Genomic DNA, 23,184 nt, shown 5'->3' on the forward strand with positions numbered 1-23,184 from the left:
GAAGCAGCAGAGAGGGTGGGAGAGCGGACAAAGACCACCTCTTCCTGGGGCACAGCTCTTGCTGACTTCTCTGTGGTGTGGTACCCAGAAACAAGGCACTAAATGCTTCTGCAGGCCTGCCTCTGTACATGCCAGCTTCTTCAACAGACTGTGGGCATCAAAGTCCTTTTAATTAATTAATGTAGAAAACATTCAACCTGAGATACAAACTGATCAGCACCTGGCTGAATGTGAGCCAGCAGTGTGCCCAGGTGGCCAGCTGGAATCACCTCTGTATGTGTCAACATTTCAGCATTGTTCTTCTGTGCAACCAACCCACATTTCCTGTGTTATTTTAACTTGAAATTGAGTTCTGCCAAATAGAAATCCCAAGTGGCTGCTCAGAGCTACTGTTAGTCAAGAAGGGTCACCACACTTACAGAATACAGAATTAACCAGGCTGGAAAAGACCTTTGAGATCATTGAGTCCAACCTATCACTCAACCACCACCTAATCAACTAAACCATGGCACCAAGTGCCTCATCCAGGCTCTTCTTAAACACCTCCAGGGATGGTGACTCCACCACCTCCCTGGGCAGCACATTCCAATGGCCAATCTCTCTTTCTGGGAAGAATTTCTTCCTAACATCCAGCCCAAGGATTGCCTGGCTGTAAGTTCAGCTCAAGGCACACAAAGAACTGCTGGGCACAGCCAGCCACAGTGCTTGTCGTGCTCATAGACGTTTCAGAAGTGCTAATCCCTGCTCAGGGTAGTCATGCAGAAACTACAGCCTGGACCTAGAAGATACTTGGTGAAAGGCTTCAACATGGTCTTTTAGCCTGCTGTGTGGTGCTGCACTGTGTGCCTGACAGTGCTCATGTCCACACAAGGCTTGCAGTCTGTCCAGTGCTTTCTGATTCCAGCTTCACCTGCATGTGGGAATCTAACAGAGCAGTACATAAATTGCTTCTGGTTCTTTTTTCTCCACCAAGCAGCCATTTAATGCTGAAGTAAAAATACAGTACCACCTACTGGTGGAGGTACTGTTTGTACTGGTGGTTTTCCAGTCACCAAGCCTCTTTGGGGCAAACTGTGCTCCATGACACTGAGGGCTGGGTGTCAAGAAGGAAGGGACAGCCTCTGCTCAGTTGCACCCTGGGATAGAACAAAGGGCAATGGATGTAAACTGCAGCCAGGAGGTTCCACCTCAATGTGAGGAAGAACTTCTTTACTGTAAGGGTTGCAGAGCACTGGAACAGGCTCCCCAAAAAGGTTGTGCAGTCTCCTTCTCCAGAAACTTTCCAGACCCATTTGGATGCATTCCTGTGTGACCTGTGCTGGATTCTATGGTCTTGCTCTGGCAAGGGGGTTGGACTTGATGATCTTGAGGGTCCCTTCCAACCCCCTAACATCCTGTGCTCAGCCTATACAAGAGACTGTTAAATAAAACAGAAGCCCTGGAGCCTTAGCTACAGCACTTCTGACATGACAGTCATTGCTGAAATCACATCAGCACTTGAAAAGACAAGCAGTGTTTGCAGAAAACAAGCCTGCCAAAACTGTGGTCCTCATCCAAACACTCATCTGTGTACACAGCAAGCAAAAAGGCAATGTTGTGCCACTAAAAGCTGCAAACACATATGTCTATTGTATCTAGGGTTTTGGTTAGTGTTTGGTGGTTGTCTGAAACTAGAGGCATCTTTAATGGGATTGAGAAGAATTACAGATGATGACAATGCAAGATACAAAAGTAGATTAAAGTTGACCTACTAAAACAATAATCCATTAGCTCAGTCATTCTTCCATCAGTCAAGGTTACTTCACTGGAATACAAGACAAGGGGCAAAACATCCATGAAAAAAATACTGATGCTAACTTAATGTGACTGTCAGTGAAGTTTGGCTGAGTTTGGAGAAGGCTAATCTATACCAATCTTGAAGATTAGGTCAGTGTGGTTGAGGCCCTGCCCTTGGACACAATGAAGATCAGCTTTGAGGTGTCCCTGGGCAGCCTGATCTAGGGGGAGGTTTCCTTGCTGACTGCATGGGGGAGGTGTTGAACAAGATGACCTTTGAGGGTCTCTTTCAAACCAATGCAGTCTGTGAATCTGTGAATGCCTTAAACCTTCATTGTTGCATTTTTTTTTTTCATTAAATCTACAGTCACTTTTTAAAGTAGCAAGACAGGAATGTAAAAGATGAGTGAAGAACTTTCAGTAGTGTAAAATGGTATTTCCTATTGACCAGCAATATGATAAACACAATAAAACAGAAAGGAAAGATGCATTTATAGTGTTTTATCTATTTTAGTACTGTGTAGAGCTGTTACTAGGGTAACAGAATCTTCAATATCAAGAAAATGGGCCAGAACAGGTAGACTTTTACAGTAATTTTGTATCTTTTCTTTTTTAGTTTCAAGACAGAGTATGCTCCAATATTTGTCTCTTCTTGTACATGTTGATAGGGCTAGTAAGCTTCTGTTCAGACAAGGGATAATAGTCTCTGCCACTGCCACTATCATCTCTCTCTAAATCTCAAAATCCATCACCAGGTCAAGGAAATCCTCCTCTAATATCCATGTCCTTCCTTGGGAATAATTCTGAGAACAGCACCCAGGACTGGCTGGTTGAGAAATGGATCAATGAGGCATTTGGGTAGAAAATGCTGATTCTGTTCAGCTTCCCGTGGTGGCTTTGCTTTTGTAAGGAGGAAACAGCGCTGATTTAGAGGACTGAAACTGCTACTAGAAGCAGCAGCTTCCATTCCCAAGGTAAGCATGCAGGCTGATGGAACTGCTCACTGCAGAACTGCTGAGGACTCTTTGCACCTTAGAAAAGAGATTTCCCTGTAACACTGCAGATTATTGAATGTTAATGAAGGTTTTTGTGTTCTTTTTTCCCCCTGCTTTTTGTAAAGAAAGAAAATTAATTAGATCTTTAGATGATGTCAAATTCTGTTTCAGTATAACCTCTTTGGAAATAGTGACTAGGGAAGTGAATGTGGTGGGACAGGAAGAATGTGAGCAATGGGTAAAATAAAAGAGCAGAACAGATGGAAGCTGAGCTTCCATCCTGTAAAAGGATAATACTGCCTTAGTTTTCTTGCAGCCCTAATGGTGTTGATGCATAGTGATTAATATAATTAGCTTTTAGGTCATAGTGTTTGTATTTTCCATTGTTTATTGCAGCAGCCACACTTAAGAATCCAGGACAGTAAAAGCAGGTGAGTTGGGATGACACAGTAAAAACAATGTGGTAAAAATCTGGAATATGACTGAAGCCAGCACTTCTCTGGATTCCCTTTCAGGCTTGCTACCTAAATATGTGAATGTGAAACTGAGCATTGGATTGTGAAAGTAAAAGCAGTGTAAGAAGCAGTGAAAATAAGGCAGTTCAAGAAAAAGACTAGGAAACATGGTAGTGGCACAATGTAGCACAAAAGCCTTTGACATATTTTTGTTACAACAAAAAAAATGCATCCAGGTGAATTCTGGACCCACTGAGTTTAGCAAGAGATTGTCTCCTGTTCCCAGGGTTGGGATTTTGTCCCACAAATGCTGCACCAAGGTAGCCCCAGTCACCAACACAGGAGCAATTACTGTGTCTGTTCAGCTTGTGCTGGGTACATGCTGCATTAGCATTCCTGTGTCTTAGACTCACAGCCTTCTAAACTCTCCACAATTTGCTTGGAGATGACTGGGATTTGAACAAATCCTTGTGCTGTATGTCATGACTGAATGACAAAGGCAACAACCTGGTGTAGCACCTGAGATTGAGATTTATGTCTAGCATTTTGACACCACCTCTTCCCCAGCAAGTCCTACACATGACCGCCAAGGGCTCCCTCACCACAACGCAAAGCACCCCAAAACAGATACTACAGAGGATAGCTTATTTTTTGCTCAGACTCCAGGTTAAGTACTCTGATGGGTGCAGATGTTTCTACATATCCTATTTTATCACACTTCTCACCATCTTTAGCCTCTAGTACCTCTGCAAATCAGGTTGTCTAGACAACACAAAGAAGGATTTTTTTAGCTCTTGAAGCTAAAGAAGACTCTAAAAGCGAAGGTAAACATGAAAAATGAGGTCCTGTGTGGAAATGCTGGTAATGGGGGGCCTAATGTGAACTGCCTGATTTAGAACCCTCTCTGTTTGAGGAATGATTTCCTGTGAGATCAATACATTTGCATCTGCCTGGTACAGAGTAATTGAAAGTGGTTGAACACAGCTTTAGTTTGCACCATTGTTTGTGAGCTCTGCGGCCTCCACTGTGACTGTGTGGAGGATAATAGGTTAAATGAGGCTGGAATTTTGTGTGCCAGCATTAGAAGAGCTTTCAGAGCATCTGTAAGCAGACTTAAAGCTGCTTTATTCAACCTGGTGTACTTTCAGTCTCCCCACTTCCAAATACAATTTATCCTTGCAGTAAGTCAGTGGAAGGAGTTTCCAGGCTCCCTGTGAATTTAACCTAAAGTTTACCATGTCTTAGAAGTTTAGAATCTTTTTGATGTAGCATCTTAGACCTGATCCTAGCTCTTAACCTTTTAAAGCAAGACCAGCAATGTTGGACTACATTTAGGACTACTTGTGGGAAACCCACACCTTAATCTTGAATCTTTATCTTTCTGCTTGTACTATCCCTGGAGGTGTTCAAAAAAGGACTGGATGTGGCACTTGAAGCCATGGTTCAGTTAGTCATGAGGTGTTAGGTAATAGGTTGGACTTGATGATCTCTGAGGTCTTTTCCAACCTTATTGATTCTATAATTCTATGTATATTGCTGGATTGTCGTCCCCCCCCCCCCCCCCCCCCATGTGTCATTCATACTTGATTACTGCTAGAAACATGAGTTTCCTATTTTCTGGGTAGGAAATTTAGTTTCATTGACTAATTAGGAAAGTCAGGTAAATCTGGCAGTAATGTGGAAGCTGTATCACCCTCCTTTCCTTTGCAGTGTGCTTGACTAAAGAATGGAAGTTCTTTAAGATTCTGTGGCATTTGACTTAATATTTATCAGTGGCACAGCCGCTCATTTGTAACTGTGGATTACAGGCTTCTCTATACTGATTTCAAATGAGCAGGGATATTGCTGCTGCAGGGGACAGCACCTGTTTTATAATCCTAAGTGGCCCTGACAAGAGCAGATCACACTTGTAGAAACAATTAATGCCCAAATAATTGCCAGGCTCACTGATGGCAAGATACACCTGATAAAATTGTAAGAATAGTGGTGAAAAGATGAACTAGTGGCTCAGGAAAGAATGGAGATCTGTGTGTGGTCACAGGGCCATGATCTCTTTGCAATTACAGAGCTATGGTGGAATCATCCCATGCACCAGTACAGGTGAGGGGTTCACCTGCTGGAAATAAGACAGCAATGTGCTCTTGTGGCCAAGAAGGCCAACAGTGTCCTGGGGTGCATTGAGAAGAATGAGAGCAGTAGGCTGAGGAAGGTCAATCTTTCATTCAACACAGTAAGTTTGGAGCTTTGGTTCAAACCCAAATAACACAGCAGTAGATGTTACTGGCCATTGGAATGCCCAGGGAGGTGGTGGAGTCACTGTCCCTGAAGGTGTTCAAAAGAGGATTGGATGTGGCACTTGAAGCCATGGTTTAGTTGTCATGAGGTGTTGGGTGATAGGTTGGACTTGATGATCTCTGAGGTCTTTTCCAAACTTATTGATTCCGTGATTCTATGTTTAAAATGCAATTGTCTAAATATTTTCAAATTATGTGATTAAGCTCAGGAGAAAGACCTAAATTAATGCCTCCTCTAAGAGGAAGTGTTGAATGATTCCTTTAGCACTAGGTGCCTGGTCATTCAGCACACTGAAGCACCAACAGTGCCCTTTCTTGGCTGGTGGGAATGTCATGGGAGAGAGGAAATGGAAAATACTGTTGTGGGTTTTAAGTAGAAAAGAAATTAATTTGCTGGTTACTTCAGCTAGTTGTGAAATGATTTGATTTTTTTCCTAAAATCAGTTTTTCACACTTACTCAAGGTCAGACAAACTTAACCATGAAGGTAGGAGTCATTGAGACCCATCACTCCCATCCAATCGTTCCCAGTGTGGTAGTGCAAGACACCAGTGAGGACCCTGGACCAGTGGACAGAGGGGAACACAGGTAGGTCAGAGTTACCATTTTATGTGTGTTTGGGTTTGTTGGTTTTTCATTTGATGATTAGCATAAGATTCACTAAACACAAATGCTTGCTGTCATCTAATTTTCTCCATCCTCTATTAATAAATGAAGCTATCAAGCTTGTGATCTATTGCTTATTTTTAATATTTAGGAGATTAAATTCCTTAGACAACTCAAGCCATGATTAAAACAGTAGGAAACAGTCCCTGACCACTGAAATGAAATATTTCCTGTTGTATTTCATCTGATGTCATCTAACTGTGTTGGTTTGCTCTTCCCTAGGCCATGGTATCTACCTGGTGCACTTGCAAGATACAATATTAATAACAATAGCAATAAAGATGGGTAAGTATCCTTGCCATTTCATAAAATAAGAGTTCTACAATATTGATTGCTTAAGCAGCAATGAAGAGGAATGATTATATGTCTGATAATTTCCTTATAAACAGTTAATGGCTTCCAATTAACCCCAAAAGAGACTGCCATGCATTTGAACATCATGCACATCAATTATGGTGACCATGCTCAATAATAATGTTACTGGTATTATATCTGCTAATAGAAATAAAAGTAGTTCTAAGTGAATGAAATAAGCAAAGTCAATTTCGAAGGGCAAGCACCTAAGAATAATGTTTTCCTCACTCAACTCAGATGATTCTAATAAATAAATGTGAAACAAGGGCTGTGTGCATCCCATGAATGTATCATGTTTTTCTTTTCCTTAGAGAGAAGAAAAAGAAGAAAGAAAAGAAGAGGTAAGACAAAGAGTAATAATACCTCTATTCCTCAGGCAATTAATTTCTCTCCAAATATGGTTTCACTTAGCCTGTAACAACTAAAAACTGTAAATCTGTTTCTTAGCAAGTCAGAAAAAAATAAGGATGGAGAAACACAAAAGCCCAAGGAAAAAAAGGAGAAAAGCAAAAATAAAGATAAGTCCAAGAAGAAAGAAAATAAAGAAGAGTAAGTATTGCTCTTTTAGGTCCTGCTATGTTAGTCTAATAAAATTGGTTTTGATGTAGAACCAAATCCATTCCTGGACATCCTGCAAACAAGATGCTTAGACACTAGTGAATGAATGTAGAGCCTGCAGGGTTTCTCCCTGGGGTGGGGTTGTTTGATTTCACTTCATAAACTACAGCACAGGAGCTTTCACCTCAGTATGAGAACTTCTTTAATGTAAAGAGTCACAGAGCACTGGGACAGGCTCCCCAGAGAGGTTGTGGAGTCTCCTTCTCTGGAGACTTTCAAGACTTGTCTGGGTGCATGCCTGTGTGACCAGCGCTGGATTCTATAGTCCTGCTCTGGCAGGGGGGTTGGAGTCAAAGATCTCCAGAGGTCCCTTCCAACCCCTAACACCCTGTGTGATCTGAAAAAATTAATCAAGAAAAGATCTTCTTGGTACTCTGGTTAACCACTGTATGTTTTGGATAACACCCTGCAGCAGAAGATGTGGCAGCATAAACAAATCTCTGCCATACAAAAGGGCACCTACAAGCAAGTAAACTTTTCTATGATCTTAAAGTTCTTCCTTTAACTTTTATTTAGTAATTATTTTTTTCTGGCTAAGGAAGAGAAACTTAAAATAGTGCAGTAGGAACTTGTGTGGTATGAATTCACCTTCCTTGGTTTCTTTCAGTAAATGATGCCAGTTTCATCTTTCTCAGAGCTAGACTTTTCCCAGTGAGAAAGGGGGATTGGGTAGGTTGGATGGTTGGATGATAGTTTGGACATGATGATCTTGAAGGTCTCTTCCAACCTGGTTTATTCTATTCCAAAGGCATGAATTCATCTCACATAAAGGCCTAATTTATCTCACCTGTCACATAAACCATTTTCTTTCTTTGAAAGATGGTCAAATCAATTATCAAACAAGACAGTTAACTGGGTAGGAAATTAAATGATTTGCAAAGGCTGAACTCTAAACTGAAACAGGACTGCCAAGGTGATTTTGCTCAGCAAAGTCTAGGTTCTAGAGTCTGCATCCCAAGTCACACCTAACAAGCAGCTTCACGTTGTCCATGCATTCAAACAGGAAGCTTAACTTTAATAAGGAACACTTATTTTACATAACAATTTCTGCTCTCAAAAATCTTTGTGTGCATTTTTAGTCTGTCATTAAACCTTTTTTTCCCCTCTTCTGCCTATCACTTAGGAAGAAGAAAGATATTCTCATTATTGATCCAGCAGGAAATGTGTATTACAACTGGTTGTTTTGCATCACAATGCCTGTCATGTACAACTGGACCATGATTATTGCAAGGTGATGCACTCCTTCAATGATCACAGAAAACTTCAGGCCAAATGTAATATCTCTAAATAGATAGACAGATCTAATACAAGTATTTAATTTTCAGCTCATGGTTATTTACTTTTGTCCTTTTCTATTCAGAGCCTGTTTTGATGAGCTTCAGCATGACTACTTAGTGGCCTGGTTTATTATTGATTACATTTCTGATGCCATCTATGTTGCTGACATGTTTGTAAGGACTAGAACGGGCAAGTAGACTCAATGCTTACTTATTCCTCTTCCCATATATGTGTCAGATGCTTTAAAATATTCAGAATATGTCTTAGTTTAGAGTGAGACAGATGCATAGGATCAAAGAATGGGTTGGATTGGTAGGGACCTCATAGGATCATTACAGTTGGAAAAGACCTCTAGGATCACCAAGCCCAGCCACCAACCCAACATTTATGGCCCATCTGGAATTTGCACCCAAAATCTCTTTCAAAGTAGATTTGGGGTGAGAGGTCTGGAGCACATCCCTATAAGGAGAGGCTGAGGGAGCTGGGGTTGCTTAGCCTGGAGAAGAGGAGGTTCAGGGGAGACCTTATTGCTCTCTACAACTACTTGAAAGAAGGTTGTAGCCAGGTGGGGGTTGGTCTCTTCTCCCAGGCGAACAGCACCAGAACAAGAGGACACAGTCTCAAGCTGTGCCAGGGGAAGTTTAGGCTGGAGGTGAGGAGAAAGTTCTTCACCGAGCGAGTCATTCATCATTGGAATGTGCTGCCCGGGAAGGTGGTGGAGTCACCATCCCTGGAGGTGTTGAAGAGATTGGACATGGCACTTGGTGCCATGGTCTAGTCATGAGGTCTGTGGTGACAGGTTGGACTCGATAATCCTTGAGGTCTCTTCCAACCTTAGTGATACTGTGATACTGCACTGTACTGTACTGTGATAATGTACTGCCCAGGGAGGTGGTGGAGTCACCATCCCTGAAGGTGTGCAAGAAGGGATTGGACGTGGCACTTGGAGCCATGGTTTAGTTAGTCATGAGGTGTTGGGTGATTAGTTGGACTTGATGATCTCTGAGGTCTTTTCCAACCTGACTGATTGTATGATTCTATGAATAAACAAATCACAGTTGAAGTCCTTGCTTTTTTTTTTTGCTTGTTTTAATTCACAATTTGATTTCAGGTTACCTGGAACAAGGTCTTCTGGTGAAAGAAGAACAAAAGCTTAAAGAAAAATACAAAACATCTTTTCAATTCAAATTAGATTTCCTGTCAATCATCCCAACTGATCTCTTCTACTTTAAGTTGGGACTGAATTACCCAGAGCTCCGAATAAACAGACTGCTCAGAGTCGCTCGGATGTTCGAATTCTTCCAGCGAACAGAAACGAGGACAAACTACCCAAATATCTTCAGGATCTCTAACCTTGTCATGTACATTGTGATAATCATCCACTGGAATGCCTGTGTCTACTACTCAATCTCAAAAGCCATTGGATTTGGGGCTGACACATGGGTCTACCCCAACACCTCTGACCCTGAATTTGCCCGTCTGACTAGAAAATATGTTTACAGTCTCTACTGGTCCACACTAACCCTGACTACCATCGGTGAAACACCCCCTCCTGTGAGAGACTCTGAGTATTTCTTTGTGGTTGTCGACTTCTTGGTTGGAGTATTGATTTTTGCCACCATTGTTGGTAACGTAGGCTCTATGATCTCCAACATGAATGCTGCTAGGGCAGAGTTTCAGGCAAAGATTGATGCTATCAAGCAGTATATGCACTTCCGCAACGTGAGCAAAGACATGGAAAAAAGAGTTATAAAGTGGTTTGACTACCTGTGGACAAACAAAAAGGCTGTGGATGAAAGGGAAGTCTTGAAGTATCTGCCAGATAAACTGAGAGCAGAGATTGCAATCAATGTTCACCTGGAAACGCTGAAGAAGGTCCGGATTTTTGCAGACTGTGAAGCTGGGCTCTTGGTGGAACTGGTTCTGAAGCTCCGGCCGCAAGTCTACAGCCCCGGAGATTATATCTGCAGGAAAGGAGACATTGGACGAGAGATGTACATCATTAAGGAAGGCAAGCTGGCAGTGGTTGCTGATGATGGAATTACCCAGTTTGTGGTCCTAAGTGATGGGAGTTACTTTGGAGAAATCAGCATTCTTAATATCAAAGGTAGCAAAGCTGGCAATCGAAGGACAGCCAATATCAGGAGTATTGGATACTCGGACTTGTTTTGTCTGTCTAAAGATGACCTCATGGAGGCTTTAACAGAGTATCCTGATGCAAAGGCTATGCTAGAAGAAAAAGGCAAGCAAATCCTGATGAAAGACGGGTTGCTGGACATTGAAGTTGCAAATCTGGGAAGTGATCCTAAAGATCTGGAAGAGAAGGTCACCTACATGGAAAGAGCAATGGACAGATTACAAACAAAGTTTGCCAGGCTCTTGGCTGAGTATGAAGCTGCCCAACAGAAACTGAAAGTAAGACTTACACAGATTGAGAAAATATTGAAGCCAGTGCTAGAGGAAGAATTTGCAGACTTAGAAGCAGCAGATTCATCCACAGACAAACCCGGAGTGTCGAAAGTGGAATAAACCACTGGCAGTTGCCAGTCAGACTTAATGTCAAATCCTGCATGGGGCTGAATGCATTCATTTCTAGTCTTTGTAGGAACTGACTGTTAATCATGAAAACTCCTTTGCTGAGGCAATGCCATTGATTTCTGAGAAGCAGCATGTATTTGGCAGGTTTGGGGAAGAAACTGGAATGAGGATGGAAGACAACACCTTGCTCTTGCACAATCAAGTGGTATTATCTGCTGATGCTTTATGTACTCGTCATGCAACACTGCTCCACAGCAAATACATTCCATTGAGAGTCATGTACTGGTAAATAATGGAAATCTTTCTATTTTAATATCATTTCTTTGTGTACTTATGAAAAGAAAGAATGGCCAAATCACAGTTATATTATTTAAAGTAAAAAGGGTGAACCATGATATTAAACTTGTGTACAGAAAAACAGGTTTTAATAACAATTGATTAAGATACAGGAAGGACATGGACCTGATGGAGAGGGTTCAGAGGAGGACCATGAAAATGATCAGGGAGTTGGAACACTTCTGCTGTGAAGACAGACTGAGGGAGCTGGGGGTGTTCAGCCTGGAAAAGGTTCTGGAGGGGCTTAATAATGACCTTCCAGTACCTGAAGGAGCTCTACAAGAAGGCTGGAGAGAGACTGTTTACAAAGGCCTGCAGTGATAGAGTGAGGGGAAATGGCTTCAAACTAGAGAAGAGCAGATTTAGATTGGATGTTAGGAACAAGTTCTGCACCATGAGGGTGGTGGAACACTGGAACAGGTTGCCCAGGGAAGCGGTTGAGGTCCCATCCCTGGAGATATTCAAGGTGAGGCTCAACAGGGCTCTGGGCATCCTGATAATTAGGCATATCTACAATGCAAATGTGAGCACTGAAAGCTGCGAGATTTGGAAAACATTTTACTCCACTGGCTCCATCTTAGCTGATTATTTTTAAATGTAAGTGGGGCAGATTTAAATGGTCCTTTTTTTCCCCCAGCATATTTCATGCAAAGGCTGGAATAGAGGGGGAAGTAAATAACACTTTTTGCAAGGATCAGTGGGACAAATATGGATGGCTCAAAATCTAGCTGTTCTTTCCACAATAGGAATGACACAGTAATAAAGACTATTTCTGTGGCTGCTGAAGGTGAACTATCAAGCCTTTAACATCCGTGCTTGAAAACTTTTATGTCCTTAATGTATCAGCTGTGGATGATGGCAGAGTGCAAGTGGTATGTCAGATATGTCAGAAAGAGGCTGAATCCTTCCTACACCATCTTCTGTAGCTGCTGTTGGGGAAAGAATACAATGACCAGGTGATTATTTTCATTGATAGGGTATTTCTTTCTGCTCTTCACAACAACTACTAAGATAGTGACATCTATCATTTCATAGGTCAGATATGTTTCCAACTGCTTTAAGAAGCATTGCCTCCTTGGATTTTTTTTTTTTCATAATTTATGTTTTGGGGTTTTTTTCCCCCTAAAAATTGGTTTTATTAGTTGTGGTCCCAGCTAGGTATTTTCAGCTGAGCATTTTCAGTATTCTTCGATATCAGCCATTTAACATTGGAAATGTTTGATGACATGGAGTGAAGAAGGGGAGGGTGCATTGAGTGCACCCTCAGCAAGTTTGCTGACAAAACCAAGGGGTGCAGCAGACATGCTGGAGGGAAGGAAGGCCATCCAGAGGGACCTGGACAGGCTGCCCAGGTGAGCCCATGCCAACCTCATGAGGTTGAACAAGACCAAATGCAAGCTCCTGCAGCTGGGTCAGGGCAATCCCAGGCACTGATATAGGCTGGGCAGGGACTGGCTTGAGAGCAGCCCTGAAGAAAAGGACTTGAGGGTGCTGGTGGATGAGAAGCTCAACAGGAGCCAGCAGTGAGCACTTGCAGCCCAGAAAGCAAATCATATCCTGGGCTGCAGCAAGAGAAGCATAGCTAGCAGGGCAAGGGAGGTGATGCTGCCCCTCTGCTCCACTCTGCTGAGACCCCACCTGGAGCACGGTGTCCAGTTCTGGAGCCCCTAGGACAGGAAGGATCTGGAGGTGCTGGAAGGTGTCCAGAGAAGGGCCACGAGGAGGAGCAGAGGGCTGGAGCTGCTCTGCTATGAGGACAGACTGAGGGAATTGGGGTTGTGCAGTCTGGAGAAGAGAAGGCTCCCAGGAGACCTTCTTATGGCCTTCCAGTATCTCAAGGGGGCTACAAGAAAGCTGGGGAGGGACTTTTGAGGGTGTCAGGGAGTGATAGGACTGGGGGGAATGAAGCAAAACTAGAAATGAGTAGATTCAGATTGGGGGTTAGGAAGAGGTTCTTCCCCATGAGGGTGGTGAGACTCTGGCACAGATTGCCCAGGGAGGTGGTGGAAGCCTCCTCCCTGGAGGTTTTGAAGGCCAGGCTGGATGTGGCTGTGAGTAACCTGCTGTAGTGTGAGGTGTCCCTGCCCATGGCAGGGGGTTTGAACTGGCTGATCCTTGAGGTCCCTTCCAACCCTAGCAATTCTATGATTCAATGACTGCAAGGAGGGAAATGGATAGTTCTGTATTTAAGGCAGTTTGATTATTCTGGGCAATTTGACTGGAGTTCCTTATAAAATATATATCAGTATCACTATCAGTTCAGAATATCTCTGTACTTTGATTCTTCTCCTTAATAACACAGAGATATTATAAACTGCATCTTTTGTAATGTGCACCCATTCCTGGTGGTTTTATTTATTTATTGCCATGGTGATAGGTTTCCAGAATGCTAGAGAGCTCTAAATAACTCCTGATTTCACTAGGATCATTAAGTGTGATGAATTAATGCAGAGCATATACATGGAATAATGAGGGTAAATATAAATAAGAAACAGCTTTTCATTTGCTGTTGATGCTGCACTTTGAATCACAAATGGCATAATGTGCTGATGACGTGAAAGAGGATGCCATTTCTTTCTTAAAGCCTCAATCTGTGCACCCCAGAACAAGTGATATTCTGCTTTCTAACTGTATTCTGAACATTAGACTTTGCAACCAGCATTCTTCCAATTCAAGTCTTAAGTACACTTTGCAATCTGTGTGGCAGCAGATGGGCAGCAGTCAGACTCTGTAGGACTGCAACATATTTCACTAGGCACTTATGAAGCACTTTTCTCCTTTGTTGAAGAGTTAAAGAGTTTATATTAAAGAAATGTGTGATACAACAATGAGTTTTAATTAAAAAATGTGAACAGTTCTCTGCCTTTATTCTTTCTTTTATTGATCTTTCAGTCCATGACACAAGTTGTAGTCATTAGCTGCCCCTTTCTTGAGAATAAAAAAATGAATGTTTCAAACCACTTCAAAACAAAACAGAAAACCAGAATTGACCTCCAGCATCTTCCTCACTACTTTCAGACTCTTTATAACTGGAAATCTTGTATCATTTAACTTGTATAAGCATGTACTTGCTGGAAATGAAATGAAATAAAATAAAAATCCCTACTAAATGCAGAGTTTTCTCCTGGCATGAGACAGAACTTAAGTGCTGTAAGGAAATCTCCCTAAAATTAAAACTACTTCAACTTGCACTTACTTGTCAGACCTTTTCAGGAGGCACTCAAGTTCCTCAATACATCTTTCTGTGCAGTAAAACCTTCTGGACATACACCAACAAAGTTTCTAAACACTCTTTGTGGCAGACTTTTAACTCTCACACTTTTAAGAGGAGCTATGGAGAAAACGTGCACCAGAGCCTCATGCTGCAGAAACAGCTGCCAGAAATCTGCTCTGGAGGAGGCTGAGGGGTAGCCAGGTGGGGCTTGGTCTCTTCTCTCAGGCAACCAGCAGCAAAACAAGAGGACATGGTCTCAAGCTGCACCAGGGGAAGTTCAGGATGGAACTAAGGAGAATGTTCTTCCCAGAAAGAGTAATTGGCCATTGGAATGGGTGCCCAGGGAGGTGTTCAAGAGGGGATTGGATGTGGCACTTGAAGCCATGGCTTAGTTAGTCATGAGGTGTTGGGTGCTAGGTTGGACTTGATGATCTCTGAAGTCTTTTCCAACCTTATGGATTCCATGATTCTGTGAGGGGAGACCTTCTCACTCTCTACAACCACCTCAAAGGCAGGGTGGAGGTCAGCCTCATCTCCCAAGAAACAAGCAACAGGGTGAGCAGAAACAGCCTCAAGTTGTGACGGGAGGCTTAGCGCAGGTATTGAGAATAATTCACCAAAAGGGCTGCCAAGCATCGGAGCAGGCTGCCCAGAAGCCGTTGTGTCACCATCCCTCAAGTATTCAAAAGCCCTGTGATGCTTAGGGACGTGGTTCAGTGGTGACTTGGCAGCAGTGGGTTGATGGCTGGCATCGGCGATCTCCCAAGCCAAACGACTGTGTGATTGTGTGAAAGCCACTTGAAGCCGAGGCTTCTGCAGCCGGAACAGCAGAGCGGAATAAATTCAAGGAGGAAGCAACAGAGACCCCAGCCTGGCAACCAGCAAACATTTGTCTGACAGCCGAGCCCTGAGCCGCTCTCCCGCGGCCAGGCTGGATGTGGCTGTGAGCAACCTGATGTAGTGTGAGGTGTCCCTTCCCAGTGGGGTCAGTGGGGCCGTGGGGTCGGGACTGGATGGTTCTTGAGTTCCCCTCCAGCTTTAACAATTCCGCGATTCTGACTCCTCAGAGCGCTAACAGCGCCCCCGGGCGGCGGTCGGTTGGTCACGGTGGAAGTTGGGTGTTGGCGACCCCCCCAGCCGCCACTTCCGTCCCGCCGCTGCGGGGCGCGTTGGGAGCTGTAGTCTCGGCAGCTCGGCGCTATCCCCGCCGCCTCCACCGCCGCTTCCGGGCGGAGGGGGCCGGGCCGGACGGCAGGGAGAGCTCCGCCAGGGCTGTGAGGAGCGGGTCAGTTCTGCTTCCGCCGCCCCTCGCTCCCTGGCGGGGGACAAATGGAGGCGCCGTGGCGCCAGGGCGGCCGGGGCCGGGGCCGCGCCAGGCCCGGGGATGGGGTCGCCGCCCGCACTGGGGCAGCTCCCCGGCCCTCGGCGCCTCGGGCCCGCGGCGGTGCCAGCGCTGCAGACACTGGGACCAGCGGCGGGGGCGACAGCGGTGAGTGTAGTATCCTTCCTTCCCTAGTGGAGCCCGGTCGGAGGCTGTGGGGTCACGGACCCCAGTTGGGCCATGTATAGCCCCTACCGGTGCCCAGGCCGGTGGTTCCCTTGGCGGTGCGGGGAAGAGAGGCGGGCTCCGGCCCCCTTCCCTTGGCGGTGCGGGGAAGAGAGGCGGGCTCCGGCCCCCTTCCCTTGGCGGTGCGGGGAAGAGAGGCGGGCTCCGGCCCCCTTCCCTTGGCGGTGCGGGGAAGAGAGGCGGGCTCCGGCCCCCTTCCCTTGCTGCTGAGCCCGGTGCTTTGCCATCTGCCGTCTCCTGCCCGCGGCTACCATCTGGGTGTAAACGCGGAGGCCTCGGGCAGTGCTGGGGGCTCGGGTGCGTTACCCTTCCCCAGTGTGCGCAGCCTGTGCGCTTCGAGCAGAAGGGTAAGGAACGGAATAATGGATTCAGCAGCTGGTTTTCAGTACGGTTGGAAATGTCCAGGAGATTTCTGCCCGTTACGAAGAGACATGAGGTGCTGTGGTCGGTGTGCCACATGGTCCCGACCTGGGAAAGACGCAGGCTTCCCAGGACATGGGGTTGGAACGAGTGCAAATACTTTGCAGGTAACGAAGTACCAGATGCTGAGCTCTTCTAAGTGGCAGCACAGTTTCTAAAGGAAAACCTGGATACTACCCTTGTAGTACTACTACCCCAGTAAATATGTTGGGTACCGTAATCAAATACGGAAAACGAGGAGGTACTTAAGACCTGAGATCTGCTGAAGATCTTTACATCTCTGTGGTGTGTTATCTTAAAGGCACTTTGGTTTGTTATGAAATCTGTTACATAACTTTTTTTTCCTCCCTGTGAGAATCTTCCTCTATTTCACATGCAGTAATTTCAAGAAAAGCTTATCCTTCACAGAATTGTCAGGGTTGGAAGGGACCTCAAGGATCATCCAGTTCCAACCTCCCTACCATGGGCAGGGACACCTCACACTACATCAGGTTGCCCAGACTCACATCCAGCCATGGGGGTGTGTGTGTGTGTTGTGTCTCTTCTCTCTAGCAACCAGCACCAGAACAAGGGGACACAGTCTCAAGCTGCGCCAGGGGAAGTTTAGGCTTGAGGTGAGGAGAAAGTTCTTCACGGAGAGAGTCATTTGCCATTGGAATGTGCTGCCCAGGGAGGTGGTGGAGTCACCATCCCTGGAGGTGTTCAAGAGGGTATTGGACGTGGCACTTGGTGCCATGGTCTAGTCATAAGGTCTGTGGTGACAGGTTGGACTCGATGATCCTTGAGGTCTCTTCCAACCTTGGTGATACTGTGATTCTTTAAAGAAAAAGACAGTTGAAAGTATGGAGAACTGACTGTGGTGTTGTGAGGAACTGTCCTGGTATTAACCATTAATCTGTTCTCTTAATAGAATTATCTTCACAGAGGAAATTTGAAGAAATCAAGAAGGCTAACCAGGCTGCAGCTAAAAAGCTGGTTGAAGACCAGTTTAGCTCCTCATCTGAAGATGATGATGACGATGCTGAAGTAAAACAAGGAAAGATTTTGGCGAAAACGTTTACCATTTACACCAGCCAAACTGGTAATTGGTTTTCATTTGTTAATTTATAGTTTGTTAGCAAAACACAAGCAGTGCTGTACTACTGGCTCTGCGTGAGAGTTTTGTTCTTAATTGGAGGGCAAGCAATTTATTCTGGTGCCTTGTATTGCAAATATTTCTTCCTAACAGTGCCTCCTGGCAGTGCTTGTTATGCAGAATTCATGCTATGGCTCTGAAGCTGTCTTAGGTACTTCTGATAATGTAGTTTTGCCTTAATACATGACTGAGAAAAAGTCTCAACATGCAGTGTCTCAACATGTCCAGAATAGCAGAGCAAACATTTCTGATTGCTTTAAAACCCTTTATGCATTAAAGATGGAGATGCGAGTGACCTGGAGCGTACAAGACAATACATGAATGAAGCTTTTCAGTCAGGGGCTATGACATGCCTGATCTGCATTGCTTCAGTTAAAAGGAACCAAGCTGTAAGTATTTTACAACATTCTTAAAATGAAGCAAATATAACTGCCTGAGTAACTGGTGTGTCCTTATATTAGTAAGGTAGTTCTTGGAATTGGTAGCTTTGAAATGATGCCAATTACTAACTGCATCATTCAGCATTTGGGGATTTTTTTTCAAACACTTGAAGAAATAAATATTTAGAATATGGGGGGGGGGGGGGCTGGACATAAATGTGTTATTGTAATGTAGTTATTTTGAAGTGCTGGTGAAGAGCAATTGAAATCATGAAGGATGTATTCCATAAGCTGTGCTGCAGCAAATAACAAAGCAAGAGATATTAGGATGTTAGGAGGTTGAAGTGAGGTGGGGCTTGATCTCTTCTTTCTAGTATCAGGTGATACAGCAAGAGGAAATGGCCTGCAGTTTTGCCAGGGGAGATTTAGATTGGATATTAGGAAAAAAATTGCTTCACTGAAAGAATGGTGAGGCACTGGAACAGGTTACCCAGGGAGGTGGTGGAATCGCCATCCCTGGAGGTGTTCAAGAAATGTATGGACATGGCACTTTGGGACATGATTTAATGGCCATAGTGGTGCTAGGTTGATGGTTGGACTTGATGATCTTAGAAGTCTTTTCCAACCAAAACAACTAAGGTGATCTTTGCTGCTTCAAGTGCTAATGAGGTGTGGGAGGAGGGTGGCATGTCTGAGAAGATTGTCTGATTTCATACAGGTGCATGTTTCATGGCACAGATCTCAGGACAAATCTTTTTAATTGTTAACAGATCAACTTCCTTCTGACAGGCCTAACCCTGGTTCAGTTATACAGTTACTTGAATCAAGTAGCTTGCAAGTGTATGTTTAATACTAAAAGAAAAATGTGCAGAAAATCTTTTAACTCCTGCTGCTGGATGTACATGGACTACAAGTATCCAGTAAAAGTGTAGTCATTAACTTTTTTTTTAATAGAAAGAAATTTGTGTGAGTTCATAACTTCTGTGTTACCTTTTTGTGTGTGTGTTATCTTTTGTGTGATTTGAAACTGGAGCAGGGTAGATTTAAGTTGGACATCAGGAGGAAGCTCTGCACAATGAGAGTGGTGAAATACTGAAGCAGGTTGCTCAGGGATGTGGTTGAGGCTGGTTGAGAGTGGATGTGGCCCTGAGCAGCCTGATCTAGTTAGAGGTGTTTTATACCTCTCTTGCTCTTTGAATAAAAGACACTAGGTTGAAAGTCATGCTTCAAATAAAATCTTTTTCATATTATGTAAATCCTGAAGTTTGAGAGAAGGAAGAGACTTTTTAGTATTTCTAGTGACAAGATGTCTAGAGACCTACGGTATAGACAGGGAGTGAGGTGGAGGGGGAGCTGGGCTTGTTTAGTCTGGCACAGCAGGCCTAGGGATGATATGATAGAATGGAAAAAAAAACCCACAGAAATGGGTAGATTGAGATTGGATGTTAGGAAGAAGTTCTTCCCCATGAGGGTGGTGAGACACTGGCACAGGTTGACCAGGGAGGTGGTGGAAGCCTCATCCCTGGAGGTTTTTATGTCCAGGCTGGATGTGGCTGTGAGCAACCTGCTGTAGTGTGAGGTGGGGTTGGAACTAGATGATCCTTGAGGTCCCTTCCAACCCTGACAATTCCATGATTCTGTAAAAATATGAGGAGTTCAGATGCTGTCCCTGCCTATATAAGATTGAAATTAAGTGAGGGTGAATTCCACTGCCAGAGAGGGGACTCTGGCCCCTTTCTTCCAGGTGGCGGAAGCCAGTCAACTTTGTGGTGACAGGTGGTGTAACAAGGGGCAGTGGCACAAACAGGTTGGGAGGTGTAGACTGGATACTAGGAAGATAGTGTGCACTTGGATTCCAAGTTGCCTAGAGTGGTTGTGGATTCCCCAACCTTCAGGATTTTCCAACTTTGCTAGGCAAAGCTGTAGCTGAACTGAGCTAAGCTGGCAGTAGTCCTGCTTTGGACTTGATGTTTTGGGATGTGACCTTCACCAGTGTAGGAGATAAAATGAGTATTTTGTGTTCCAGAAACCTTGGCAAAAACTTCCCCCAGGAGCAGGAAAAAAAGATTACAGCTATGGATCTCTAGGGGTAAAGCTGCCTGTCTTGATCTAACAATAGGTGAAATCTATCTTTGGGAAGCCATTTGGTTAAATGGAAAGATAGCAAGCTTGTGGTTCTTTGGATATTGCAGATATTCAGCAATGAAAACCGAAAGAAACCCAGTATGAAGCAATTGACATTGTATCTGCTCTTTAGGTCTGGAGCTGTTGTGGATGCTTTTGTATATTCCACCTGGTGTGTATCCAGAAGTGGGCCAGGGACAGCCTTTTCCTTGTGTCTTCTCCTTTGACAGATGATGATTTTGGGAAGAAAGATTATCCCTGGCCATGGTGAGCTATTCAGGGCACATTTATCGATGCTTTAATTGTGAAAGATAAATGATCTGGAGTTACTGTAGAAAGGAATGGTACTCCTAAATGATGTGCACACCAAAACACAAAGTTTAGAAGCCTGTCTTTTCTTTTGCTTTTAAAAAATACTTTCAAGTTTTCTTTGACATGCTTTGGGAATATTTCACAGTGATATTAAAACCATAATACATCAAATTTGCTTTGACTTCTGAGAAGGTAGCTTAACTATCTTATGTCTCAGCTTCTCTCATTTGTTTCTGGATGGCTTTACATATATGTAGACTAGAATAGAATTAACCAGGTTGGAAGAGACCTTCGAGATCATTGAGTCCAACCCATCACCCAACACCATCTAATCAACTAAACCATGGCACCAAGTGCCTCATCCAGGCTCTTCCTAAACACCTCCAGTGATGGTGACTCCACCACCTCTCTGGGCAGCCCATTATCACTTCTAAAATTGGCCCCATGGAATAAATAAATTAAGCCCCCTAGTTCTAAAATAGCAAGATTTAGACCTTTTATTTTGGTGTGTTTCTCTCTGTAACTGAAGCACTGAAGCCAATCTCTCGGTTTTGCATGAGGTTGTATGCAGAAGTTGTTAACATTGTGGCTGCATGAAGAATGAGTCTTGCTTTTTTTCAGTGGGTTTATGTCTGAAGGTTCAGTCAAAGTTTTTCTGTGTATGTTTGTTCCATGCATTATTTGCCCACCTAGTTTCATGTGGAAACTTGCAATAGAGATTATATCTTCTGTCAAGTTTGGTTGCAAGTGCCAGGTGGGTTCAAAAGCTCTCTTAATGTGGAATGTCAGAGAGCAGGTTTGCTTAGGAAAGAAGATACAAGACTGTTGCCTGGAAGTTGATAAAGGCTCTTATACTACAGGCTGGTTTTGTGTTTTAAGCATAATGTTCAATGAAAAAAATCTCAACATGAATGGTATTTTATTTAACACATAGTAGAGCTGTGCAGGCACTGTGGAGAAATGGTTTATGACCTGTGATGTATTAGATAGGCACAAACTGGAGAAGAGAAGGCTCCAAGGAAAACTTATTGTGGCCTTCCTGTATCTTAAGGGGGCCTTCAGGAAAGCTAGTGAGGTACTTTGGGGTAGTGATAGGACTAGGGGGAATGGAACCAAGCTAGAGGAGGAGAGAGGCTGAGGGAGCTGGGGTTGCTTAGGCTGGAGAAAGGGAGGCTCAGGGGAGATCTTCTTGCTCTCTACAACTACCTGAAGGGAGGTTGTAGCCAGGAGGGGGTTGGTCTCTTCCCCCAGGCAAGCAGCACCAGAACAAGAGGACACAGTCTCAAGCTGTGCCAGGGGAGGTTTAGGCTGGATGTTAGGAAGAAATTCTTTCTAGAAAGAGTAATTGGCTATTGGAATGTGCTGCCCAGGGAGGTGGTGGAGTCACCATCACTGGAAGTGTTTAGGAGGAGACTTGATGGGGTGCTTGGTGCCATGGTTTAGTTGATTAGATGGTGTTGGGTGATAGGTTGGACTCCATGATCTCTGTGGTCTTTTCCGACCTGGTTAATTCTGTATTCTATTCACATGCATTCCTTTGGAATCACTTCACATAAAAATTGTTCTGCATGCTTGATGTGATGAATGTTTTTGCACACTTAGAGGAAAAAAAAGACTGCAGTGGTAGGACAATTCCTTAGGCATTCTAATGAATGTGTTGCAAAAATCTGACCTATAGCAAGACCTTTGTTGTATATTATAAATGTAATGATGTTGTTATTAGTTACAGTGGTTGTAAAAATGTTTGTGGATAACCTGTTAACAGCCTTGGGAAACTGAAATTATGAAAAAAACCTTTTCTCTTTAGAACAGTCTTTAAAAAACAGCTTTTTTTTCTCCACTCCTTTTCCCCCTTCTTGTAGTCCTAAATGTAGGTTTGAATACAAACGGTCTGAAACTCCCAGTAGGTATTACTGTTACTGTGGGAAAGTGGAGAATCCAACGGTGGACCCCTGGCTGGTACCTCACTCCTGTGGTCAGATATGTGAGAGGGAATTCAAACCTCCCTGTGGGCATAAATGTTTGCTGCTTTGTCATCCAGGTAAATCCACTGCCTCCCTTGGTTGTGTGGTGTGCAGCTGTCACACAGTTTTACTCAAAATCTGCTAACTATTGGAGACTCTCAGAGCAGAGCAGCTGTAGTCAGGGCTGCATTTGCTGAATGGTTCTTCATGAGTTCTTTTTCTTACCTTTAGGACCCTGCCCACCTTGCCCAAAGATGGTCACAACAACGTGTCACTGCAAGAAAGCCAAAGCAGTGCCCCGACGGTGCAGTGCCAAGGACTGGTCGTGCCGCCTGCCCTGTGGACGGACGCTGCTGTGCGGGCAACACACTTGTGAGAATCCCTGTCATGCAGGTAGAGCTGCCTTCTGCCACTTCAGTGGAGGAGGACTTCTAATTACAGGATCACATGATGTTAGGGGTTGGAAGGGACCTCTGGAGGGTCCAACCCCCATGCCAGAGCACGACCATAGAATCTAGTTCAGGTTGCACAGGAACACATCCAGACAGGGCTTGGAAGCCTCCAGAGAAAGAGACTCCACAACCTCTCTGGGCACCCTGTTCCAGTGCTCTGTGAGCCTCACAGTAAAGAAGTTCCTCCTCCATATTGAGGTGGAACCTCCTGTGCTGTAGGTAATATCCATTGCCCCTTGTCATATCACAGGGCACAAGTGAGCAGAGGCTATCCCTTCCCTCCTGACCCCCAGCCCTCAGATATTTA

The 23,184-nt window shown here is 44.2% G+C and overlaps 2 protein-coding genes across 2 annotated transcripts in view; both read left to right on the forward strand.

Annotated features, from left to right (window-relative positions):
* Positions 1-2,598: 2,598 nt before the first annotated feature.
* On the forward strand, positions 2,599-11,244 carry CNGA1 (cyclic nucleotide gated channel subunit alpha 1). Its single transcript, XM_054164971.1, has 8 exons — positions 2,599-2,750; positions 5,984-6,107; positions 6,408-6,470; positions 6,851-6,880; positions 6,987-7,088; positions 8,281-8,388; positions 8,518-8,624; positions 9,547-11,244. Exons 2-8 carry the CDS (start codon positions 6,001-6,003, stop codon positions 10,962-10,964), a joined length of 1,935 nt encoding a protein of 644 aa, XP_054020946.1. The 5' UTR covers positions 2,599-2,750; positions 5,984-6,000; the 3' UTR covers positions 10,965-11,244.
* A 4,608-nt stretch (positions 11,245-15,852) lies between these two features.
* The window catches only part of NFXL1 (nuclear transcription factor, X-box binding like 1), a 69,543-nt gene continuing 62,211 nt past the window's right edge, over positions 15,853-23,184 (forward strand). The window contains exons 1-6 of the mRNA XM_054163605.1: positions 15,853-16,012; positions 17,421-17,591; positions 17,925-18,034; positions 20,283-20,416; positions 22,324-22,502; positions 22,657-22,818. Coding sequence (XP_054019580.1) covers positions 15,853-16,012; positions 17,421-17,591; positions 17,925-18,034; positions 20,283-20,416; positions 22,324-22,502; positions 22,657-22,818 — 916 coding nt within the window. The remainder of the gene's footprint in view (positions 16,013-17,420; positions 17,592-17,924; positions 18,035-20,282; positions 20,417-22,323; positions 22,503-22,656; positions 22,819-23,184) is intronic.

Source organism: Dryobates pubescens, chromosome 1 (genome assembly GCF_014839835.1).
Source record: "Dryobates pubescens isolate bDryPub1 chromosome 1, bDryPub1.pri, whole genome shotgun sequence".
NCBI lineage: Eukaryota > Metazoa > Chordata > Aves > Piciformes > Picidae > Dryobates > Dryobates pubescens.

What these genes read in the sequence shown, in the direction of transcription:
- CNGA1 (XM_054164971.1), top strand. Translation starts at nt 6,001, where the DNA reads ATGAAGGTAGGAGTCATTGAGACCCATCACTCCCATCCAATCGTTCCC. An exon ending in AAGAAGAAAGAAAAGAAGAG is followed by an intron (nt 6,881 to 6,986) that starts GTAAGACAAAGA and finishes TCTGTTTCTTAG; the next exon opens with CAAGTCAGAAAAAAATAAGG. An exon ending in GTTTGTAAGGACTAGAACGG is followed by an intron (nt 8,625 to 9,546) that starts GCAAGTAGACTC and finishes ATTTGATTTCAG; the next exon opens with GTTACCTGGAACAAGGTCTT.